The sequence below is a fragment of the Adelges cooleyi genome, unplaced genomic scaffold (genome assembly GCF_023614345.1).
Source record: "Adelges cooleyi isolate 19-005CV unplaced genomic scaffold, UGA_ACOO_1.1 ACOO_flye_CR_arks_rails_tigmint_CR_PRNA_247, whole genome shotgun sequence".
Classification (NCBI taxonomy): Eukaryota; Metazoa; Arthropoda; class Insecta; order Hemiptera; family Adelgidae; genus Adelges; species Adelges cooleyi.
The window spans coordinates 13,282,272-13,301,021 of NW_026095912.1; the positions used below are offsets into that span (position 1 = coordinate 13,282,272).

The 18,750-nt window shown below is 28.3% G+C and overlaps 4 protein-coding genes and 1 long non-coding RNA gene across 5 annotated transcripts in view; 1 reads left to right on the forward strand and 4 right to left on the reverse strand.

Moving 5' to 3' along the window:
- The window catches only part of LOC126836366 (procathepsin L), a 215,820-nt gene that overhangs the window by 40,718 nt on the left and 156,352 nt on the right, over positions 1–18,750 (forward strand). The gene's annotated exons all lie outside the window — the stretch shown is intronic.
- LOC126836378 (uncharacterized) lies at positions 998–3,696 on the reverse strand. Its single transcript, XM_050569707.1, has 11 exons — positions 3,574–3,696; positions 3,026–3,092; positions 2,891–2,920; positions 2,756–2,782; positions 2,555–2,605; positions 2,250–2,279; positions 2,123–2,161; positions 1,893–1,940; positions 1,751–1,789; positions 1,550–1,639; positions 998–1,453 (listed from the first exon to the last, which is right to left on the reverse strand). Exons 2-11 carry the CDS (start codon positions 3,084–3,086, stop codon positions 1,188–1,190), a joined length of 681 nt encoding a protein of 226 aa, XP_050425664.1. The 5' UTR covers positions 3,087–3,092; positions 3,574–3,696; the 3' UTR covers positions 998–1,187.
- Positions 4,832–18,750, reverse strand: part of LOC126836376 (uncharacterized) — a 57,410-nt gene continuing 43,491 nt past the window's right edge. The window contains exon 11 of the mRNA XM_050569702.1: positions 4,832–5,127. Within this exon, the coding sequence (XP_050425659.1) occupies positions 4,841–5,127 (287 nt within the window). The 3' untranslated portion in view covers positions 4,832–4,840. The remainder of the gene's footprint in view (positions 5,128–18,750) is intronic.
- On the reverse strand, positions 7,321–9,034 carry LOC126836383 (uncharacterized). Its single transcript, XR_007685317.1, has 5 exons — positions 8,788–9,034; positions 8,279–8,345; positions 7,808–7,837; positions 7,683–7,709; positions 7,321–7,358 (listed from the first exon to the last, which is right to left on the reverse strand). It is a non-coding gene; the product is annotated as an uncharacterized LOC126836383 (long non-coding RNA).
- On the reverse strand, positions 10,459–13,560 carry LOC126836380 (uncharacterized). The gene is made up of 10 exons (XM_050569713.1): positions 13,396–13,560; positions 12,934–12,963; positions 12,807–12,833; positions 12,359–12,409; positions 12,065–12,094; positions 11,947–11,985; positions 11,654–11,701; positions 11,299–11,328; positions 11,021–11,110; positions 10,459–10,862 (listed from the first exon to the last, which is right to left on the reverse strand). Exons 1-10 carry the CDS (start codon positions 13,454–13,456, stop codon positions 10,627–10,629), a joined length of 642 nt encoding a protein of 213 aa, XP_050425670.1. The 5' UTR covers positions 13,457–13,560; the 3' UTR covers positions 10,459–10,626.

Here is an 18,750-nt window from a genome sequence, read left to right on the forward strand (position 1 = left end):
TAACTAAAAACTTGTATAACAATATAATGTTAGAAAATATCTTTTGGTACCTACGTTTGTATATTTTACAATACAGCTATAAGATATATAATACCAGTTTATTTTTTACATCCCAAGTACTATGAAACATGAACAAATTCAAACAAATATAGAATACATATAAAAAAATACAGTCATAGTAGTTGTAAAATTAAAATAATAAAAAAGTAATGTACAAAGGGAGTACCTATACTGATATTATACGTTTTACGTATTTTATTTATACTACAGTTAAGTATAGTATACCAAACCTCAAGTATTTTATTACTTTATCTGTTTTGTATGTAACAGCTATTATAGTATGATGCTATATTATGCAATGATCATTCGATTTTTGAGCGGTAAATTTACCAGACACGCACAACTCTACTTAGAACAGCTACGGCCAGTACTCTTAAGACTATAGATTTTGTAATTTTTTGTCCGTTTTTTTAAAGTAATTATATATTCCGAAGACCGACGTTTCCAGAATAGACAAATTGGCATCTTTTACTCAAGTGGGTTTATTCCAAGAATAAAAAAAGGTCTTACACATAAACTAGGGTGTCACGAAGTGGGTGGTACTTAGATTGAAAACCACCAAAAAATTGTAATAACACAATCTTAAACACATTTTTTGTATATAATATCAGTGAGGTTAGGTTTTTTTTATAAAGTTATATTTTATGTCTTACCTAAAATAAATGTCTAGCAAAATCCATATTATATTAAATGGCTCGAAACGGTTTTCTTGAAAGTAGCTTTTATCATTTTAATTCTTATGTAAGCACGTGAATCCCTAATATGACCCGTATTGAGTATTTTTCAATTACTGCTGGCAACATTTAATAGTACTTTATTGCTGTGAAAGCTAAATTTGATTTTGGTATCATCTTCATGTTTATTTAAAAAACAAAGAAAACAATGCATTTGAATAGAGTAAAACTTGTTTATTATGAAATTAAACGGTATTATTATATCAAGTACACGAGGTGCGTAGTAAAAATTATTTGGTAAAGTGACATTAAGACTACTTTTTTATTGTAGTTTACATGTCTATATATTATATAGTAATGTGTTGAAAATAAAATAAAACAGCCACTTGTGACAATCATATTTATACATTTATGTATAGATTAGGTGACTTTGGTCATTGGACAATAATCGCTTTATGTAATTGTGCAGCATTTGTTATAGGGTGGTCTTGGCCCGTTTGTGAGTTTGGCACCTGGTCTGTTATTAATGCCCGATACTTCATAGTAGCCTTCGCTAAACTTTCTGTACCTGTACACACAATGTGACTCATCAGTAAGATGACAATCTCGGCGACTGTCTAACACAACGGTAAAGCGTTTTGTTAGGTCTTTTGCAGTTACGAACAACGCTATTAAACGACATATCTCATGTGTTGAAAACGGCACATTTTCGGGATCACCTTTGGAGAAAAAAAAATATTTTAAAATATAAAGAGATCTGTACTTTGCTTACATCATAATATTTTATATATTGCGACCCTCTGGGTTATACATACTTTCGACCTCCTCGAGTAAACGTCTTACAGATGCCTCAGTTATATTTCTTCTGGTGCCTCCCATATCTGACAGAGTAATGTTATCCAAATCTGAAATAATTTTAAAGCATAATAATATGTAAACAATAATTGAACGTTGATACATTTTAAACATTTTATTCTTTGTCTGTTTGAGTAATTTTAATCATTCGTTTATATTACTTATGTCCACCATTTCACCAGCGTTTTGCCTTGCTGCATCTTAAATAAATATTATATTATTAAAATCAAACAATATATGATCAGTGGTCGAATTGGGGGTTACATAATTTGGTTTTATAAATTATTCGGTGCACAGTTTTACCATAGTCACTTATTCTTAACTGTATTGTTTGCTCTCCTTCTACCACATCTAAAATTAAAAAAAAAAAAACAAAAAATTGTATAAGTTTATAATATCCGTATCGCTGAAGATCAGTGATTCCGGCTAATGTGATTACAACGATAATTCTTAAACAACAAACCCCGTTTAAGGACTTCTTGACAATATAAAATAATAATAAATTTGGTTTTAAAATAAACAAACTTCATTACCTAGCGAATATTCCTCGTTAGCGTCAGTGGGTGCGCTTTCTGAAATATTAACGAGAAGTAATCGTATCTCTTAAAAGTAAAATTAGAAAATAATAAAAAATAATTTTTCACTTCTTAGGTATATTACCTGGCGCGAACAACAACAAAGCCAACGGCGCTGAAATTAATAAAAAGTATCTGTAAACGAGATTGGCTATTCGCCAACATTTTTTTGAAAAACACAGGAGTCGATAAAGTCAAGCCAAGTAAAGTCAAAAACCATTTTAAATTGTGTTTTAAAACAATTTTCTCAGAAAACCGCTGGGAAGACTGTTTAAACGACCTGATCTAGTTTAGGAGATATCAAGTTCCCTAATCTCTAAATGTAGAATCGCAATTGGAATTTATAATAAATATTAAAAACATATTATTAATAATTAATATTATGCTTACGAATTGCAATGAATGAACATATAAAACTTTGCACTAGTTCGTCCACTTCACCTAAAAAACACATATTTCTAAACGTTGTATAATAATACAATAATTTAAATATGATAAAAAAAAATATGACAATAGTTTTTTTATTAATGTAGTTTGAATATACCTTAAATTATATTTCAAGTCCAAAAATTACTATCTACTATATTTTACCTGGTTCTATTGATCCAAGCATGTGGTCTATAAATAATAAAAAGTAAACAAAATATGTGAAAAAAGGTGAAAATATGTTTTTTATAACTGTAAAATGTTATATTATATGAAAAAGTAATTGTACGATGTACTGACTTGTTGTGTATACCTCCATCTTATAGTCAACTAAAAAAAAAAAAGTTAAATTATTTGAAGTTAATCTAGTCATGAGAATCCAAAAACCCATCACTATTTTAAACCTTTGGTACTTCAGAAAACCGTAATACTTACTTTCTGTAACTGCCAAAACATTTCCAAGGACTAACACCATTAAAACACGGTAAAGTTTCATTTTTTCCTTAAGAAAATACAATAAATTTATCTTTAAGATACAGTTGCCAATGGATTATTTACTATTTGACCACTATGATCCTTTAGAACCATAAAACAATACTAAACCATCAGAGCTTATGGATTATAAATAGACTTGTATGTAAAAAAATTCTGAAAACACAGTATGTAGAACACACATCATGACTTTTAATAATGATTTTTAAAACCAGCTTGATCATAAACAATTTACCTAATGATTTTTTTTTACATTACCCTCTCAAGAACTGTTCAGTTAATATTTTTTCTAACAACAAAAAAAGGTTTAAAGCAATTTTTTTGGACCCAGTTACTATTTTTTTTTTAGAAAAAAAAGATTTTATTAGTTTGAGTGAATAACTTCATAAAATAAAATATTGGTTTTTTTTTTATAAAATTTAATTAAAAACATTAGTTTATTAATTATGGTGAGATTATGATTTATTATGAGATTCGATAATAAAACTTACTTAAAATTATTTAACGCTTGCAATACCAAACCAATTATTGTCTTTCGGTGTTTTAGTTGTACCTGTATTGAATTTTGATCTTTATAAAGCAAAAAGTACGCAGAACTATGCAATTTATGTTTGAACAGCAGTAGAAAAATTATTTTTAAATACCGTATTATGTTGTGCAACCGCAAAATTTTTTTACATCAAAGACGTCATTAGAATTATCAATATTATTTGAACATATTTTGCTATTGGAAACAATTTTTTTTTTATTGTACGCAACCAACTTGAAAATCTTAACTTTTGTCCATAGCAATTACAACTTATTATTACTATTTAAATTATACTACAAGTGTATTCAAAATATTTGTTTTAATTCAAAACAATTACATTTGATAAAAATACTTAAACTATAAATACTTGCTCAAGTCGTAGAGTATGGCCAATTGGTTACAACTAGTAAAACTCTGCACAGTGCACAATGTAATCCCAATTACCATCATCAATAGATAAATTAAAATTTCTCAAGATATATATGGAAAAATACCCACTTGATGAATGTATGAATGTCCATTAAAATTGGTTATCCCTTATTAATTATAATTTAAAATGTACATATTGATGTTTGTTTGCCATCAAAAACATAATGATTTGACACGAAGCACACATTCTTACGTTTATCCTATATTTAATATTACCAAGAACTGGTCGCTGTTCTTAATAAATAGAACAACTAATAATGATATTATTGCGGTGTGTAGACCAATCACCCGATTTCATATATTTTGTATTTTACAACAGTATTAAAACCGAAAACGATTGTTTTGACGGAAGCAAACTTTGCCTATGACTGTAGTTTATATGCTGCCATCTATAAACAGTATTATAGCTATACAGTATAATGTAATTTTCATTTGAAAAAGAAATTGTGTATTTATACAACCAGACGTCAATCGTCATCGAATATTTCGGAGGTTAGTAGTTCAATCTATTATTAAAGAGCTTCTACACCTACTTCAAACGTACTTTCCCTAAGAATTTCTCCGATTAAGGTATTGAATAATTATTTGAGTTTAGTACGACATTACATTATACTTAGTAGAGTTGGTACTGACTACCATCGAAATAAATATTGGCATGTGTAGCGTTTTTTTAACTGTACTCTGGTACTCAAAACAAATAAAACAAAACTCATTTTAAATGATTCCAAGATAGTATGTTATTTAAATTGTATAAAGCATATTAAACATTTTTAAAAAATGTGTCTATCTGCAAGATTTTTTTAACAAATTGTGCAACGACACTGTTGTTGTTGTTCCAGTATCGGGGTGAGTTTGGGGCCTCTATTATTTACGTCAAATACTTGATAGTAGTATCCATCATGCCACATTCTGTACACGAGTTCCCGTTCGTCAGATTTATTATATTTAAAACGACAATTATTTTCGTTAGCCATGAATTTGGCGGCACTGCTATAAAATATGTGTTTGTCTGGTTGTTCTACATTTATGAGCAACGCTACTAAACGACATCTCTGCTGTACATTAAAAGCCGCGGTTTGAATATAACCTTTGAAAACATAATTTTTAAAAATATAAAGAGCTGTAACATAGTAATATATATCAAGTTCTCAACGACTCATTAAGCAAGAAGTCGTATCGACAGTGTGACCACTTTGAATAAAAATATATGTTTTCAGTTCAAATGGTTAATTCAATTACATATAATAATCGTCATTCTGATCACACTGCAACTCGCTTTTTTGCTTGAATCATAGTATTTTACCTTTTGCGACCCTCTGGGTTAAACATACCTTCGACTGCCTGGAGTAAACGTAATACAGATCTCTTAATTCTATTTCTTCTTTCCTTCCCCATATCAGACAAAGTAATCTTCTCCAAGTCTGAAATTATAAAACATAATAACATGAAAATAATAATGAGACATTCGGAAATGTTTAATTTTATTTTTTGACTGTTCGAGTTTCGATGCGAAGATGAGAAGATATATTAGTTTCCAATGTGATGCTTAATTCACTATATGAATGATAAATCGTACACAGAATCATTGCTTTGATTTTATAACTGAGTTAATTTGTATATATTACTTATGTTCGGAGCACCAGGTTCTTTCACTAAAATAAATAACACATTAATAAAAATTAACAATTATATATTAGTGTTCGAATTGTGTTGATGGGACATGGATGACAGAGTATTCTCAGAGTATATAATTCTAAACAATTGAAGAGGACCTAGCTGGTTTTTTACCAATCTAACGTTTGTTGGTTTTATAATTTATCACATTTTTACCATAATATTTCATACGGCTTAGTATATGTTTCTCGTTATCTTTCAAACCTGAAATTTAAAACAGTAAATTTTAAAATATTTTATATTCAGTTACATTGAAGAATATTGATTCTTGCTGTTATGATTACATAGATATTTAATACCATAAACTTAATTTAATAATAATTTATAAATATCTGTACTTCATAATATAATATTCACATACAAATACAAATGTAATAGCACAAATTTTAATTATCATTCTATTGCTCGTATTAAAGTATTTGAAAATTGTATCATTACAAGTATTTTAATAAACGTTAAGCAAGCTCACTGAAGGTTCGCTCTTTAAAAATTCCCCACCATAACCATTTACTAGTTATTATATATATAAATTCTCTAATGCTATGGAAGTTCTTTGACAACTTTTCTAGTTTATGTAGGAAACAGATTTTAGATTTTAGACAAAATTCCTTAAAAACGGACCACATGCAAATCGTACAAGGACATTATGACTAAACATTAAATATTTACCCTCTGGATATTCCCCACGTCCATCCTTGAAAACGGACGCTGAAATATCAACGTATATAATTATTAAATGTATAAATCGGTCTTATTTGTTACAAATAAATTTTTAAAAAAAATTATAATTTATAATGTCTGAGTCTTAATACTTGGTGCGGCCAAAAACGTAGTCAGCGTCTCTGAAATTAATACAAATTTATCGGTATACGAGATTGGCTATTAATTCATAATAAGTCATAGAGTAAATATGAATAGCATCATTTAATGTCTTGAATAGTGAGCAACGCTATGAAACGATGTGTCTGCTAAATTTACAACTATGAATTTTCGGGTTTATGTTTGAAAAATAATTTTTACACAAATCAATATAATGGAAAAATGGACACGTCGGCTGCCATTGCTAATCTTACAAAGTAAAAATATATACAAGGTGATCAACTTATCGTTAACCACTCAATATCTCACTGAGTTTAATAAGAAATATATTTTTTTCTTTACACAGTGTTTTTTTACAATGTGATCTTAACTTTTTACTATATTTTTGTTTTTTGTTTTTACCTTCCTCCCAACTAAGTTTTTATGATAGTAACTTTTCATACTTAAATGGTAACGCATAATTGTTTAATTGATAGCAATGTAGAAACAATTTTGAAAAAGTTTTAAAAAAAATTGCTATTATAAGAATTAGTATCCTTTTGAAACTTAAATGGTAATGCATACATTTCATAAAATTGTTAAATTTATAATAATGTACAAACAACTTTGACTGGTTGATAACCAGCTTTGGATAACTATTTTTTAAGTAATAAGAGTTCAATAGTTATAATGGGACGGGAAGTGCGGTTGGGAAACAAAAAAAAAGTTCTAAAGAAAACAATTTAATTTAGTCATTGGTAGCGCATTTACTATTATAAGAATTAATATGCTTACCAATATCCATAGGATCCAATATATAATTTGTGATTATAGCGCCCAATTGCTCTAGAAAGAGACATGTTTTTAAATTGTGTATATTTATTTAGTAAGGTTATAGCACCTTTTTTAGGTACGTTATAAAATAATTTTCCAATGATTGTATCGACACGATTGTAAAAAAAACCTTAAATAACCTTTTAAGTATAAAAATTACGAGCAAAGGTGAAATGAGCAAAAAAATCAACCCCTACTGAATTCAAAAGCAGTTACACCTTTTGAAACATTTTACACAGTAGAATTTTCATTTCATTAGTTTTTGTAAAATCAATAATTCAGTTGTCAGAGAAAACGTAAAAAATACATTGTTTTTCAATTTATTTTATATTTTACCTGGATTTAATCGTTTGAGGATATAGTCTATGATTAAAAAGCAAACAAAAGATGTAAAAATAGGTAAAACTTTTATATAATAGGTAAATATATTTTATACATAAATACTTATTGGATATACTGACTTGTATGGAATACGTGCTGTTTAAAGGCATCTAAAAAGAAGTAAAAGGAAAATTAAAAAAGTTAATTTAAACTACTGATGGTAAACCAGAAATTAGGATTTTTAACTATTAAAAAAATATTAAATTTTAATGAAATATAAATCTGTTGACCAATATTAAATATTTGCAACAAGAATATAAAAATAAAACACAACAACAATAAGAAAATTTTCTTTCTGAATTTCGATTTGTTAAAATCATAAAATCCGTAATTCAAAATTCGAAAGCAACGTAAAGTTAAAATTAAGCGTTTTTTTTTTTATTAATTTCCATCAGTATATTTTACATAAGTACACAGCTTTATACTGTAATAGTATTTAAGGATTATACAATTTTTTAAGTTGACATAAATTTTTTTTAATTCCGGATTTTAAGATTCCCATTACTAATCTGTTATAAACCTCCGGTACTTCAGAAAACCGTAATACTTACCTTCTGATAATGCCAAAACATGTCCAAGGACTAATGTCATCAAAACACTAAAGTGTTTCATATGTTCCTAAAGAAAATATAATAAGTTCATATCACAGTTACAGTTGCCAATGGATTATTTATTTATAGCCTTGTATGTATTTATAGCCTTGTATGTAAAATAATCCAAAAACACTATATGTAGAACACACATCATGACTTTTAATCATAATTTTTGAGACTAATTGATCACAAATTAATTTACCCTCTAATTAAAAAAAATCTGTTATAAATAATATTTTTTCTAAGAAAAAATAGGTTTAAAGAAAATTTGTTGGACCCAGTTTTCATTTTAATTTAAATAAAATAGGTTTTATTAGTTTCAATAACTTCATAAAAAACATTGGGTTTCGTTATAAAATGTAATCAATAAATTATAGTTTATAAATGATGGTAAAAATAACATTACTAAAGCAGTATAGGAATAAAGTAAAGTGAACGTCTTACAGAGTTTCCATAGTAAAACTTACTTAAAAATGATTTAACGCTTGCCAAACCAAACCAGTTGGATTATTTTGATAAACTAAATTCCTACTCTTTGGATGTGGACGTCTTGCGGTGTTTTCGTTGTACTTGTATTGGATTTTGATTGTTATCAAGTAAAATCGAAATATGATGAACTATGCAAAATGTATGAAGCGGTTAAACGACTAGCAGTGGAAACATTGTGTTTTACACGGCATAGGTTGTACAACGTAAACACAATTTGGATTGAACACTCGTCATTCGAATTCACTACTATTATTTGAACACGTATTTTCTTTTTCGGAAACTAATATTTTTTATTATATGCAACGAGAAAATGCATTTCAACTGTTGCCTACAACAGGCGTTATATTACCTGCGCTCACTACCATAATGTTGGACTTATTCATTACACAGGGTGCACCCTATACGTGTCGGATACACATATCGGGTGTACTCTAACTGAGTCCGCGGAGAATTTTCCTTAAAACCACGCACTATGTTGACCGTTAAATGTACAATTACTCTGGCACAGAGTTGAAATATATAACCGAAATCTTGTATTTAAATACATTTTGTCAACCGGATGCACACAGATCACACTGACTAGCTTAGACGACAACACGCCACACATTAAATTGTATATCTTTTTTTTTAAATGTTTGTACTGTTTATTAAATAATTTCGGTATACAAGAGCAACCGCTCGACGTGTACGAATAGGTGGTGAGTACCTATACAAAACGGAATCCACTGTAGTTTGAAAATGAAAATATCTTAGTTTAAACTAAAAACATGTATACCAATATAATGTTAGAAAATGTCTTTTGGTCCCTACTTTTGTAAATTTTACAATACAGCTATAAGGTATATAATACCAGGTTATTATTTTACATCCCAAGTACTAAGAAACATGAACAAATTCAAACAAATATAGAATACATATAAAATAATACAGTCATTGTATTTATAAAATTAAAATAATTAAAAAGTAATATACAAAGGGAGTACCTATACTGATATTATACGTTGAAGTATTTTATTTATACTACAGTTATGTATAGTATACCAAACCTCAAATATTTTATTACATTATCAGTTTTATATGTTATATTATGTCATGTTATATTATTTAATGGTCACTTGATTTAACAAATTCAAAGAAATATAGAATACTTATACATTTTGTAAATTTTTGTCGGTTTTGTAAAGTAATTATATATTCCAAATTATATATATATACAAATTGGCATCTTTTACTCAAGTGGGGTTTATTCCAAGAATAACAAAAGGTCCAACACATAAACTAGGGTGTCACGAGGTGGGTAGTACTTAGATTGAAAACCACCAATAAATTGTAATAACACAACCTTAAACTCATTTTTTGTATATAATATCAGTGAGGTTAGGTTTTTTTTATAAAGTTATATTTTATGTCTTACCTAAAATACATGTCTAGCAAAATCCATATTATATTAAATGGTTGAAACGGTTTTCTTGAAAGTAGCTTTTATCATTTTAATTCTTATGTAAGCACGTGAATCCCTAATATGACCCGTATTGAGTACTTTTAAATTACTGCTGGCAACGTTTAATAGTATTTTATTGCTGTGATAGGTTAATTTGATTTTGGCATCATCTTTATGATTATTTAAAAAACAAAGAAAACAATGAATATGAATAGAGAAAAACATGTTTATTATGAATTTAAACGGTGGATAATATCAAGCACAATAGGTACATAGTAAAAATCATTTGGTAAAGTGTCATTATTATTGTCTATATTATATTATATTGTAAAGCGTTGAACATAACATAAAACGGCGATTCATGCAATTATGTAGGTTAGGTGAGTTTGGCACCTGGTCTGTTATTAATGCCCGATACTTCATAGTAACCATCGCGAAACTTCCTGTACTTGAAAATATGTTCTGACTCGTCAAAGAGATGACAGTCACGGTAATCGTCGAGTACAACGGCAAGGCAATAAGTTAAGCGTTTAGTTGGGTCATTAGCGGTTACGAACAACGCTATTAAACGACATGTATCCTGTACGTCAAACTTGGGAATTTCGGGATCACCTTTGAAAAAATAGATATATCTGTATAGAATTAGTGATGCAAATTAACAATCGATACCACACAATTAATGTAGTTTCGTCGTTGTGATCATACTGCAGCTCGCCATTTTGCTTAAATTATAATATTTTACTTATTGCGACCCTCTGGGTTATACGTACTTTCGACTTCCACGAGTAAACGTCTTAAAGCTGCCTCAGTTATATTTCTTCTGGTGTCCCCCATATCCGACAAAGCAATGTCATTGAAATCTGAAATTATCAAATATAACAATGATGAGACGTTAAGAAATGTTTAACTTTATATTGTTGTCTGTTCGAGTTTCGTTGCGGAGATGAACATTGTTGTGGGCGAAAATGGAAAAGGGGACTCGCCTTCGCGTCCGAAACCGAGCAAAACACAAATGATTGTATCCGTTTTTAAAAATTGTTTATATTACCTATGTTCTGGAAAATAGGATTTAGCATTGCTGTAAGGAAAATAAAAAACATGACTTTTATATTACAATTTTTAATACCGTGCTAAGTTTCGACGATTTGGCTAGCTTCTTATGACTTTAGAACTTGCATTATGAAATGAACGATAAAATTTTATAGCATTACAAAATTTGATCTCAATCATAACGGCAAAAGGACACCTAGATCGCCAGTGATACCTAGAGCTTGACCAAGTCTAAATTCTTGAGATATATGTAATATCAATGGAGATCTAAATAATTGCTAGCAATCTAGCTGGTACATTCTAACCAATCTAACATTTGTTGGTTTTATAATTTATTCGGTGCACAGTTTTACCATAGTCACTTATTCTTATCTGTATTGTTTGCTCTTCGTCTACCACATCTAAAATTCAAAAAACAAAAAAAATTCAGTTAGTTAGCAGTAAAATCGGTTATTATGATTGCAACGATAATCTTTCTTTGTTTTGAATTTAATAGATAAACGTTGAAGTTTCTATAAAACCATTTTAGTTATTCTTAAGCATAGTATTAGTTTTAAACAAAAAAAAAAACATTAAAGGACTACTTGACAATACATAATAACAATAATAAATATTGGTTGTAAAATACACAAAATTTATTAGGTACCTTGTCGATAATGTCCGTTCGCGTCAATGCGTGCGTTTTCTGAAATATCAATTAATAATATATTAATTAAAAGTAAACATTGTTAATATAAAATGTCTGAAGCATTGTCTTATAGTACCTGGCGCGGCCAACAACAAAGTCAAAGTCGCTGAAATTAATAAAAATTTATCGGTAAACAAGATGGATGGGCTATTCACTCGACGTTACTATGAATAAGACAGGTGTCGACAAAGTCAAGCCATAGTGTAAAAATATATAAAACTGTAACATCACAAATCATTTCCTCAGAACTCTTAGGAAGACTGTTAAAACGACCTGATATAGTTTAGGAAATAGCAAGTTCCCTAATCTCCTAATGTGGAAAAGTTATTAGAATTTATAATAAATATTGAAAAATAATTAATATTCTTACAAATCTCAACGCCTGAGCAGACATAACTCTGGACTAGTTCGTCCACCTGACCTAGAAAAACACATGTTTCTTAATGGTGTATATTGATATAACGATGTAAATATAGTTTTAAAAAAACCCAGCACAGGTTGGGAAAGTTGTAGATACTCAACTTTATAATTTATAAAATCATTTTTCAACAAACGCATCGATTAACAATAGTTTAATTTATATTAATGCACTTTAAATGTACTTTAAATGTACCTTAAATTATATTTTAAGTCAAAAAACTACAATCAAAGATGATATAAAGAAAAAAATCCATCCTTTCTGGGCTCAAAAGCAGTAAACATTTTTGAAACTTATTACACAGTAGAATTTGCATATCATTAATTATTGTAAAATCAAAATTCATTCATCAGAAAAAACTTAGAAAATAAATGATTTTTCAATTGTATTAATATTTTACCTTGTCGTATTTGACCAAGCATATAGTCTGTAATTAAAAAGAGTAAACAGAATATGTGAATAAAAGTAAAATATATTTGACACCTGTAAATATATTTCATGGATAAATAATTATTGGATATACTGACTTGTTTTGTATACATGCATCTTATAGACAACTTAAAAAAAAAAGAAATTATTTAAAGTTAATTTAAACTGGTGATGGGAATTAAAAAATCCAAAAACTAAAACATGATGTTTAAGCCACTTAAAAAGTATTAAAGAACCATTAAATATCAAGACAATATAAATGAATGTACCCATGTTAAATAATTGCGATGAAAATAAACCACAACAACAATAAGATAATATTTTGGTTTTGGATTTCGGATTTGTCGAAATTTGAAAATTCAGAATGAAAATTAAGCGTTTTTTTTTATTAATTTCTATTAGTACATTTTACTTGGGCACACAACTTTATAGTGGAATTGTATTTAATAGTTGTAAGGTTTTTTTTAATTGGCTTAAAGATCTTGTTTTTTTTAATCCAGATGTTTGGATTACCGTCACTAATTTAAACCTCAAGTACTTCAGAAAACCACGATACTTACTTTCTGTAACTGCCAAAACATTTACAAGGACTAATATCATTAAAACACAAAAATGTTTCATTTTTACCGGAAAAATATATAATAAACCAACAAAACTACGTTCCAACTTATTGGATGTGGATTTTATAAGGCCTTTCCTTTGTAAAATCTAAGTATGGCAAACTATACTATCTACGAAATGTTTGAACAGCTTGCAGTAGGAAAACTATTTTTAAATACCATAATTCGTTGTGGAAACGTACATATATTTTATTGAAAATGCGTCATTCGAATTTACAAATTTATTTGAACACATTTTGTATATTTAAACATAAAGAGGTTAAGTCTTATAATCAATTCATGTCAATATTTTTATGAACATATTATACTCCGAGTGATCCTAGAAGTTTTGAATACTTCAGTACATGATTTGGGTTTAAATTACATATTTTTTTTTATATACGGTGTACCAGATTTGAAAAACAAAAGGATTGTTATTTTTTTATGTTGGCATCATTGTCTCATCAAAATAATCATTGTCTATGAAATACAATCATCTGATACAATGGGTGGTTTTGATACAATAGTATATCACCTATTGTAGTTATTCTGGTAGTATTTCCAGAACAATATAAAGAATTGAAATTAACAAATATGATAAATATTAATTAAGAGGACGCAACTCCGCCCATTTTTAAGGAGTAAAGTATAGGCAATTTTTTACAAAATATTAATTTAGAGTTTGACAGATGGTGTATACTTATTAACACAGCAATGAGGATACTTTACTGATTGCCATATTAGTCAGACAACCACAATAATTATAAGCAAATAAAAAAAAGGGGAAAATAATTATTAATCTTCACGAATGAATAATTCGAGATTTTGCACGCGGTCTGTTTTTAAGGAGTTTTGGATAGGCAATATCAAAAAAACAAAGATGGTTTAATAAATTTTGACCGTGCCATTTAATTTACCGGTTCATTATTTGTATAAGCTCTAAAGAATTATTTTTAATTTAAATAATTTGTTCTGTGAGTCAAAGCCATTATGGTTTAAACTTGGCATTGTATCTTTAAAGAAGCGTACATAGTATACATTACTTTCCACAACCAATCTTAAAGTACTATTATTTTAATTATTTGTATTTTATAAAAACTGATCTTTGCCAAATTAATAGCTAATTACAAAATAAAAACTATACTCTCAAATGTAATTTGGGTTTCGACATAACCCAGTAGAGTTGCCAATATTTTTTATTCTATTTTTTCACAGTAAACGCATTTTTAAAATATACAATTAACCATACTCTGAATCATTAATAGACATACTGTAATTGATTTTCAAACAGCGGATGAAATATACATATATAGGACAATTCAGTCCTTTCGTCTTGGGAACAAATCGAACTAATAATATAATATTAAATATCGTAGACAAACGTGTAATATTTTTAATACAATATTTAAAATTATGAAATAGTGATTTTTGCTTGTGGATATAATGACAGTAATTCTTCATCAAACTTATCAAGAGGATATGATTACTTTTTAGTTTTTGTGTTGGATATAAAATAAATTTTAGTATATCACTGATTTCTGACTACTGTGATTTTAATGAACCAACAGAGCTTCCTCGCTTTTAGATATTAAAACAAGGATATCACTTATAATTGAGTCAACTGCTTATAAAGAAAACATTGTATTTTAATTATATAAAGTTGTTTTTCAAAATTATTGATCAGTTGTAAAATAGTTTTTTTTATCAAAAACAAGTTTGCCATTACGGCGGCTACTGTGTAATGTAGTTTGTTTTGTTGTTTGTGTACCTTCTGTGTGGTACCTATTCAAATAATTGCACTAAATGTATTGTTGCATGGCAGTAGAACACTGATATTCCAATACTAATAGCGAATAACTGTATTGTACATTAAGATTTAATATGCGTTATAATGCTATTAAAATGACCTAAAGTAAACATTTATTGTTATTAAATATTTTAATTATTTTGTAATGTGTTGAAAATAAAATAAAATAACGAATTATGACAATCGAATTTCGCTAATTGTGTACTATGTAGGTTAGATGTGTTTTGCCATTGGACTATATGGAAAAATACCCACTCAACGAATGTATAGGTCCATTGAAAATGGATATCCCTTATTAATTATAATTTAAAATGTACATATTGATGTTTGTTTGCCATCAAAAACATTATGATCTGACACGGAGCACACATATTTACGTTTTTCTATATTTAATATTACCAAAAATAATTTTTTAAAATAGATATAGCTATAACATCATAGTATAACGTAACAGATTAGATAAAACCTTATATTATCTTATCATCTGTGTTAATATCATGTAGTCAACAACGAAGTAAGCACGAAGGCGAGGCGACAGTGTAACCACTTTAAATACAAATAAATAATTGTATACAACTAATTAAACACTGCACAATGTAATCCTAATTAACATCATCAATAGATAAATTAAAATTTCTCAAGATATATATGGAGAAATACCCACTTGATGAATGTATGAATGTCCATTAAAATTGGTTATCCCTTATTAATTATAATTTAAAATGTACATATTGATGTTTGTTTGCCATCAAAAACATTATGATTTGACACGAAGCACACATTTTTACGTTTGTCCTATATTTAATATTACCAAGAACTGGTCGCTGTTCTTAAAAAATAGAAGAACCGATAATGATATTATTGCGGTGTGTAGACCAGTCACCCGATTTCATATATTTCGTATTTCACAAACAGTATTAAAACCGATAACGATTGTTTTGACGGAAGCAAACTTTGCTTATGCCATTTTAGTTTATACGCTGCCACATCTAAACAGTATTATAGCTATACAGTATAATGTCCTTTTCATTTGAAAAAGAAATTGTGTATTTACACAACCAGACGTCAATCGTCATCGAATATTCCGAGGGTTAGTAGTTCAAATTATTATTAAAGAGCCTCTAAACCTACTTCAAACGTACTTTCCCTAAGAATTTCTCCGATTAAGGTATTGAATAATTAGTTGAGTTTAGTATGAAATTACATTATACTTAGTAGAGTTGGTACTGACTACCATCGAAATAAATATTAGCATGTGTAGCGTTTTTTTAACTGTACTCTGGTACCCAAAACAAATAAAACAAAACTCATTTTAAATGATTCCAAGATAGTATGTTATTTAAATTGTATAAAGCATATTAAACATTTTTAAAAAATGTGTCTATCTGCAAGATTTTTTTAACAAATTGTGCAACGACACTGTCTGTTGTTGTTCCAGTATCGGGGTGAGTTTGGGGCCTCTATTATTTACGTCAAATACTTGATAGTAGTATCCATCATGCCACATTCTGTACACGAGTTCCCGTTCGTCAGATTTATTATATTTAAAACGACAATTATTTTCGTTAGCCATGAATTTGGCGGCACTGCTATAAAATATGTGTTTGTCTGGTTGTTCTACATTTATGAGCAACGCTACTAAACGACATCTCTGCTGTACATTAAAAGCCGCGATTTAAATATAACCTTTGAAAACATAATTTTTAAAAATATAAAGAGCTGTAACATAGTAATATATATCAAGTTCTCAACGACTCATTAAGCAAAAAGTCGAAGCGACAGTGTGACCACTTTGAATAAAAATATATATTCTCAAATCAAATGGTTAATTAGAACTCCATATAATAATCGTCATTCTGATCACACTGCAACTCGCTTTTTTGCTTGAATCATAATATTTTACTTTTTGCGACCCTCTGGGTTAAACATACCTTCGACTGCCTGGAGTAAACGTAATATAGATCTCTTAATTCTATTTCTTCTTTCCTTCCCCATATCAGACAAAGTAATCTGCTCCAAGTCTGAAATTATAAAACATAATAACATGAAAATAATAATGAGACATTCGGAAATGTTTAATTAAATTTTTTGACTGTTTGAGTTTCGATGCGAAGGTGAGAAGATATTTAAGTTCCCAATGTGTTGCTTAATTCACTATGTAAATGATAAATCGTACACAGAATCATTGCTTTGATTTTATAACTGAGTTAATTTGTATATATTACTTATGTTCGGAGCACCAGGTTCTTTCACTAAGAATATTGATTCCTGCTGTTATGATTACATAAATATTTAATACCATAAACTTAATTTAATAATAATTTATAAATATCTGTACTTCATATTATAATATTCACATACAAATACAAATGTATTAGCACAAATTTTAATTATCATTCTATTACTCGTATCAAAGTATTTGAAAATTGTATCATTACAATTATTTTAATAAACGTTTAACAAACTCACTGAAGTTTTACTCCTTAAAAATCCCCACCAAGTAAATGGTTATTACTAGTTAACTTATATATAAATTCTCTAATGCTATGCAAGTTCTTTGACAACTTTTTTAGTTTATGTAGGAAACAGAGTTAGGTTTTAGACAAAATTCCTTAAAAACGGACCACATGCAAATCGTATGAGGACATTATGACTAAACATTAAATATTTACCATCTGGATATTCCCCTTGTCCATCCTTGAAAACGGACGCTGAAATATCAACGTATATAATTATTAAATGTATAAATCGGTCTTATTTGTTACAAATAAATTTTTTAACAAATTATAATTTATAATGTCTGAGTCTTAATACTTGGTGCGGCCAAAAACGTAGTCAGCGTCTCTGAAATTAATACAAATTTATTGGTATACGAGATTGGCTATTAATTCATAATAAGTCATTGAGTAAATATGAATAGCACCATTGAATGTCTTGAATAGTGAGCAACGCTATTAAACGACGTGTCTGCTAAATTTACAACTATGAATTTTTGGGTTTATGTTTGCAAAAATAATTTTTACACAAATCAATATAATGGAAAAATGGACACGTCGGCTGCCATTGGTAATATTACAAAGTAAAAATATATACAAGGTGATCAACTTATCGTTAACCACTCAATATCTCACTGAGTTTAATAAGAAATATATTTTTTTCTTTACACAGTGTTTTTTTACAATGTGATCTTAACTTTTTACTATATTTTTGTTTTTTGTTTTTACCTTCCTCCCAACTAAGTTTTTATGATAGTAACTTTTCATACTTAAATGGTAACGCATAATTGTTTAATTGATAGCAATGTAGAAACAATTTTGAAAAAGTTTTAAAAAAAATTGCTATTATAAGAATTAGTATCCTTTTGAAACTTAAATGGTAATGCATACATTTCATAAACTTGTTAAATTTATAATAATGTACAAACAACTTTGACTGGTCGATAACCAGCTTTGGATAACTATTTTTTAAGTAATAAGAGTTCAATAGTTATAATGGGACGGGAAGTGCGG

Bases quoted from the DNA above. Each gene is read 5' to 3' on its own strand.
- LOC126836378 (XM_050569707.1), bottom strand. From the start codon at position 3,086: ATGAAACTTTACCGTGTTTTAATGGTGTTAGTCCTTGGAAATGTTTTG. The intron at 2,783-2,890 runs GTCAGTACATCG...TATTATTTATAG, and splicing joins GATGGAGGTATACACAACAA to ACCACATGCTTGGATCAATA. The intron at 1,790-1,892 runs GTAAAACTGTGC...TATTTATTTAAG, and splicing joins GTTAAGAATAAGTGACTATG to ATGCAGCAAGGCAAAACGCT.
- LOC126836380 (XM_050569713.1), bottom strand. From the start codon at position 13,456: ATGAAACATTTTTGTGTTTTAATGATATTAGTCCTTGTAAATGTTTTG. The intron at 12,834-12,933 runs GTCAGTATATCC...TTTTAATTACAG, and splicing joins GATGCATGTATACAAAACAA to ACTATATGCTTGGTCAAATA. The intron at 11,111-11,298 runs GTAATATAAACA...TGATAATTTCAG, and splicing joins TCCTATTTTCCAGAACATAG to ATTTCAATGACATTGCTTTG.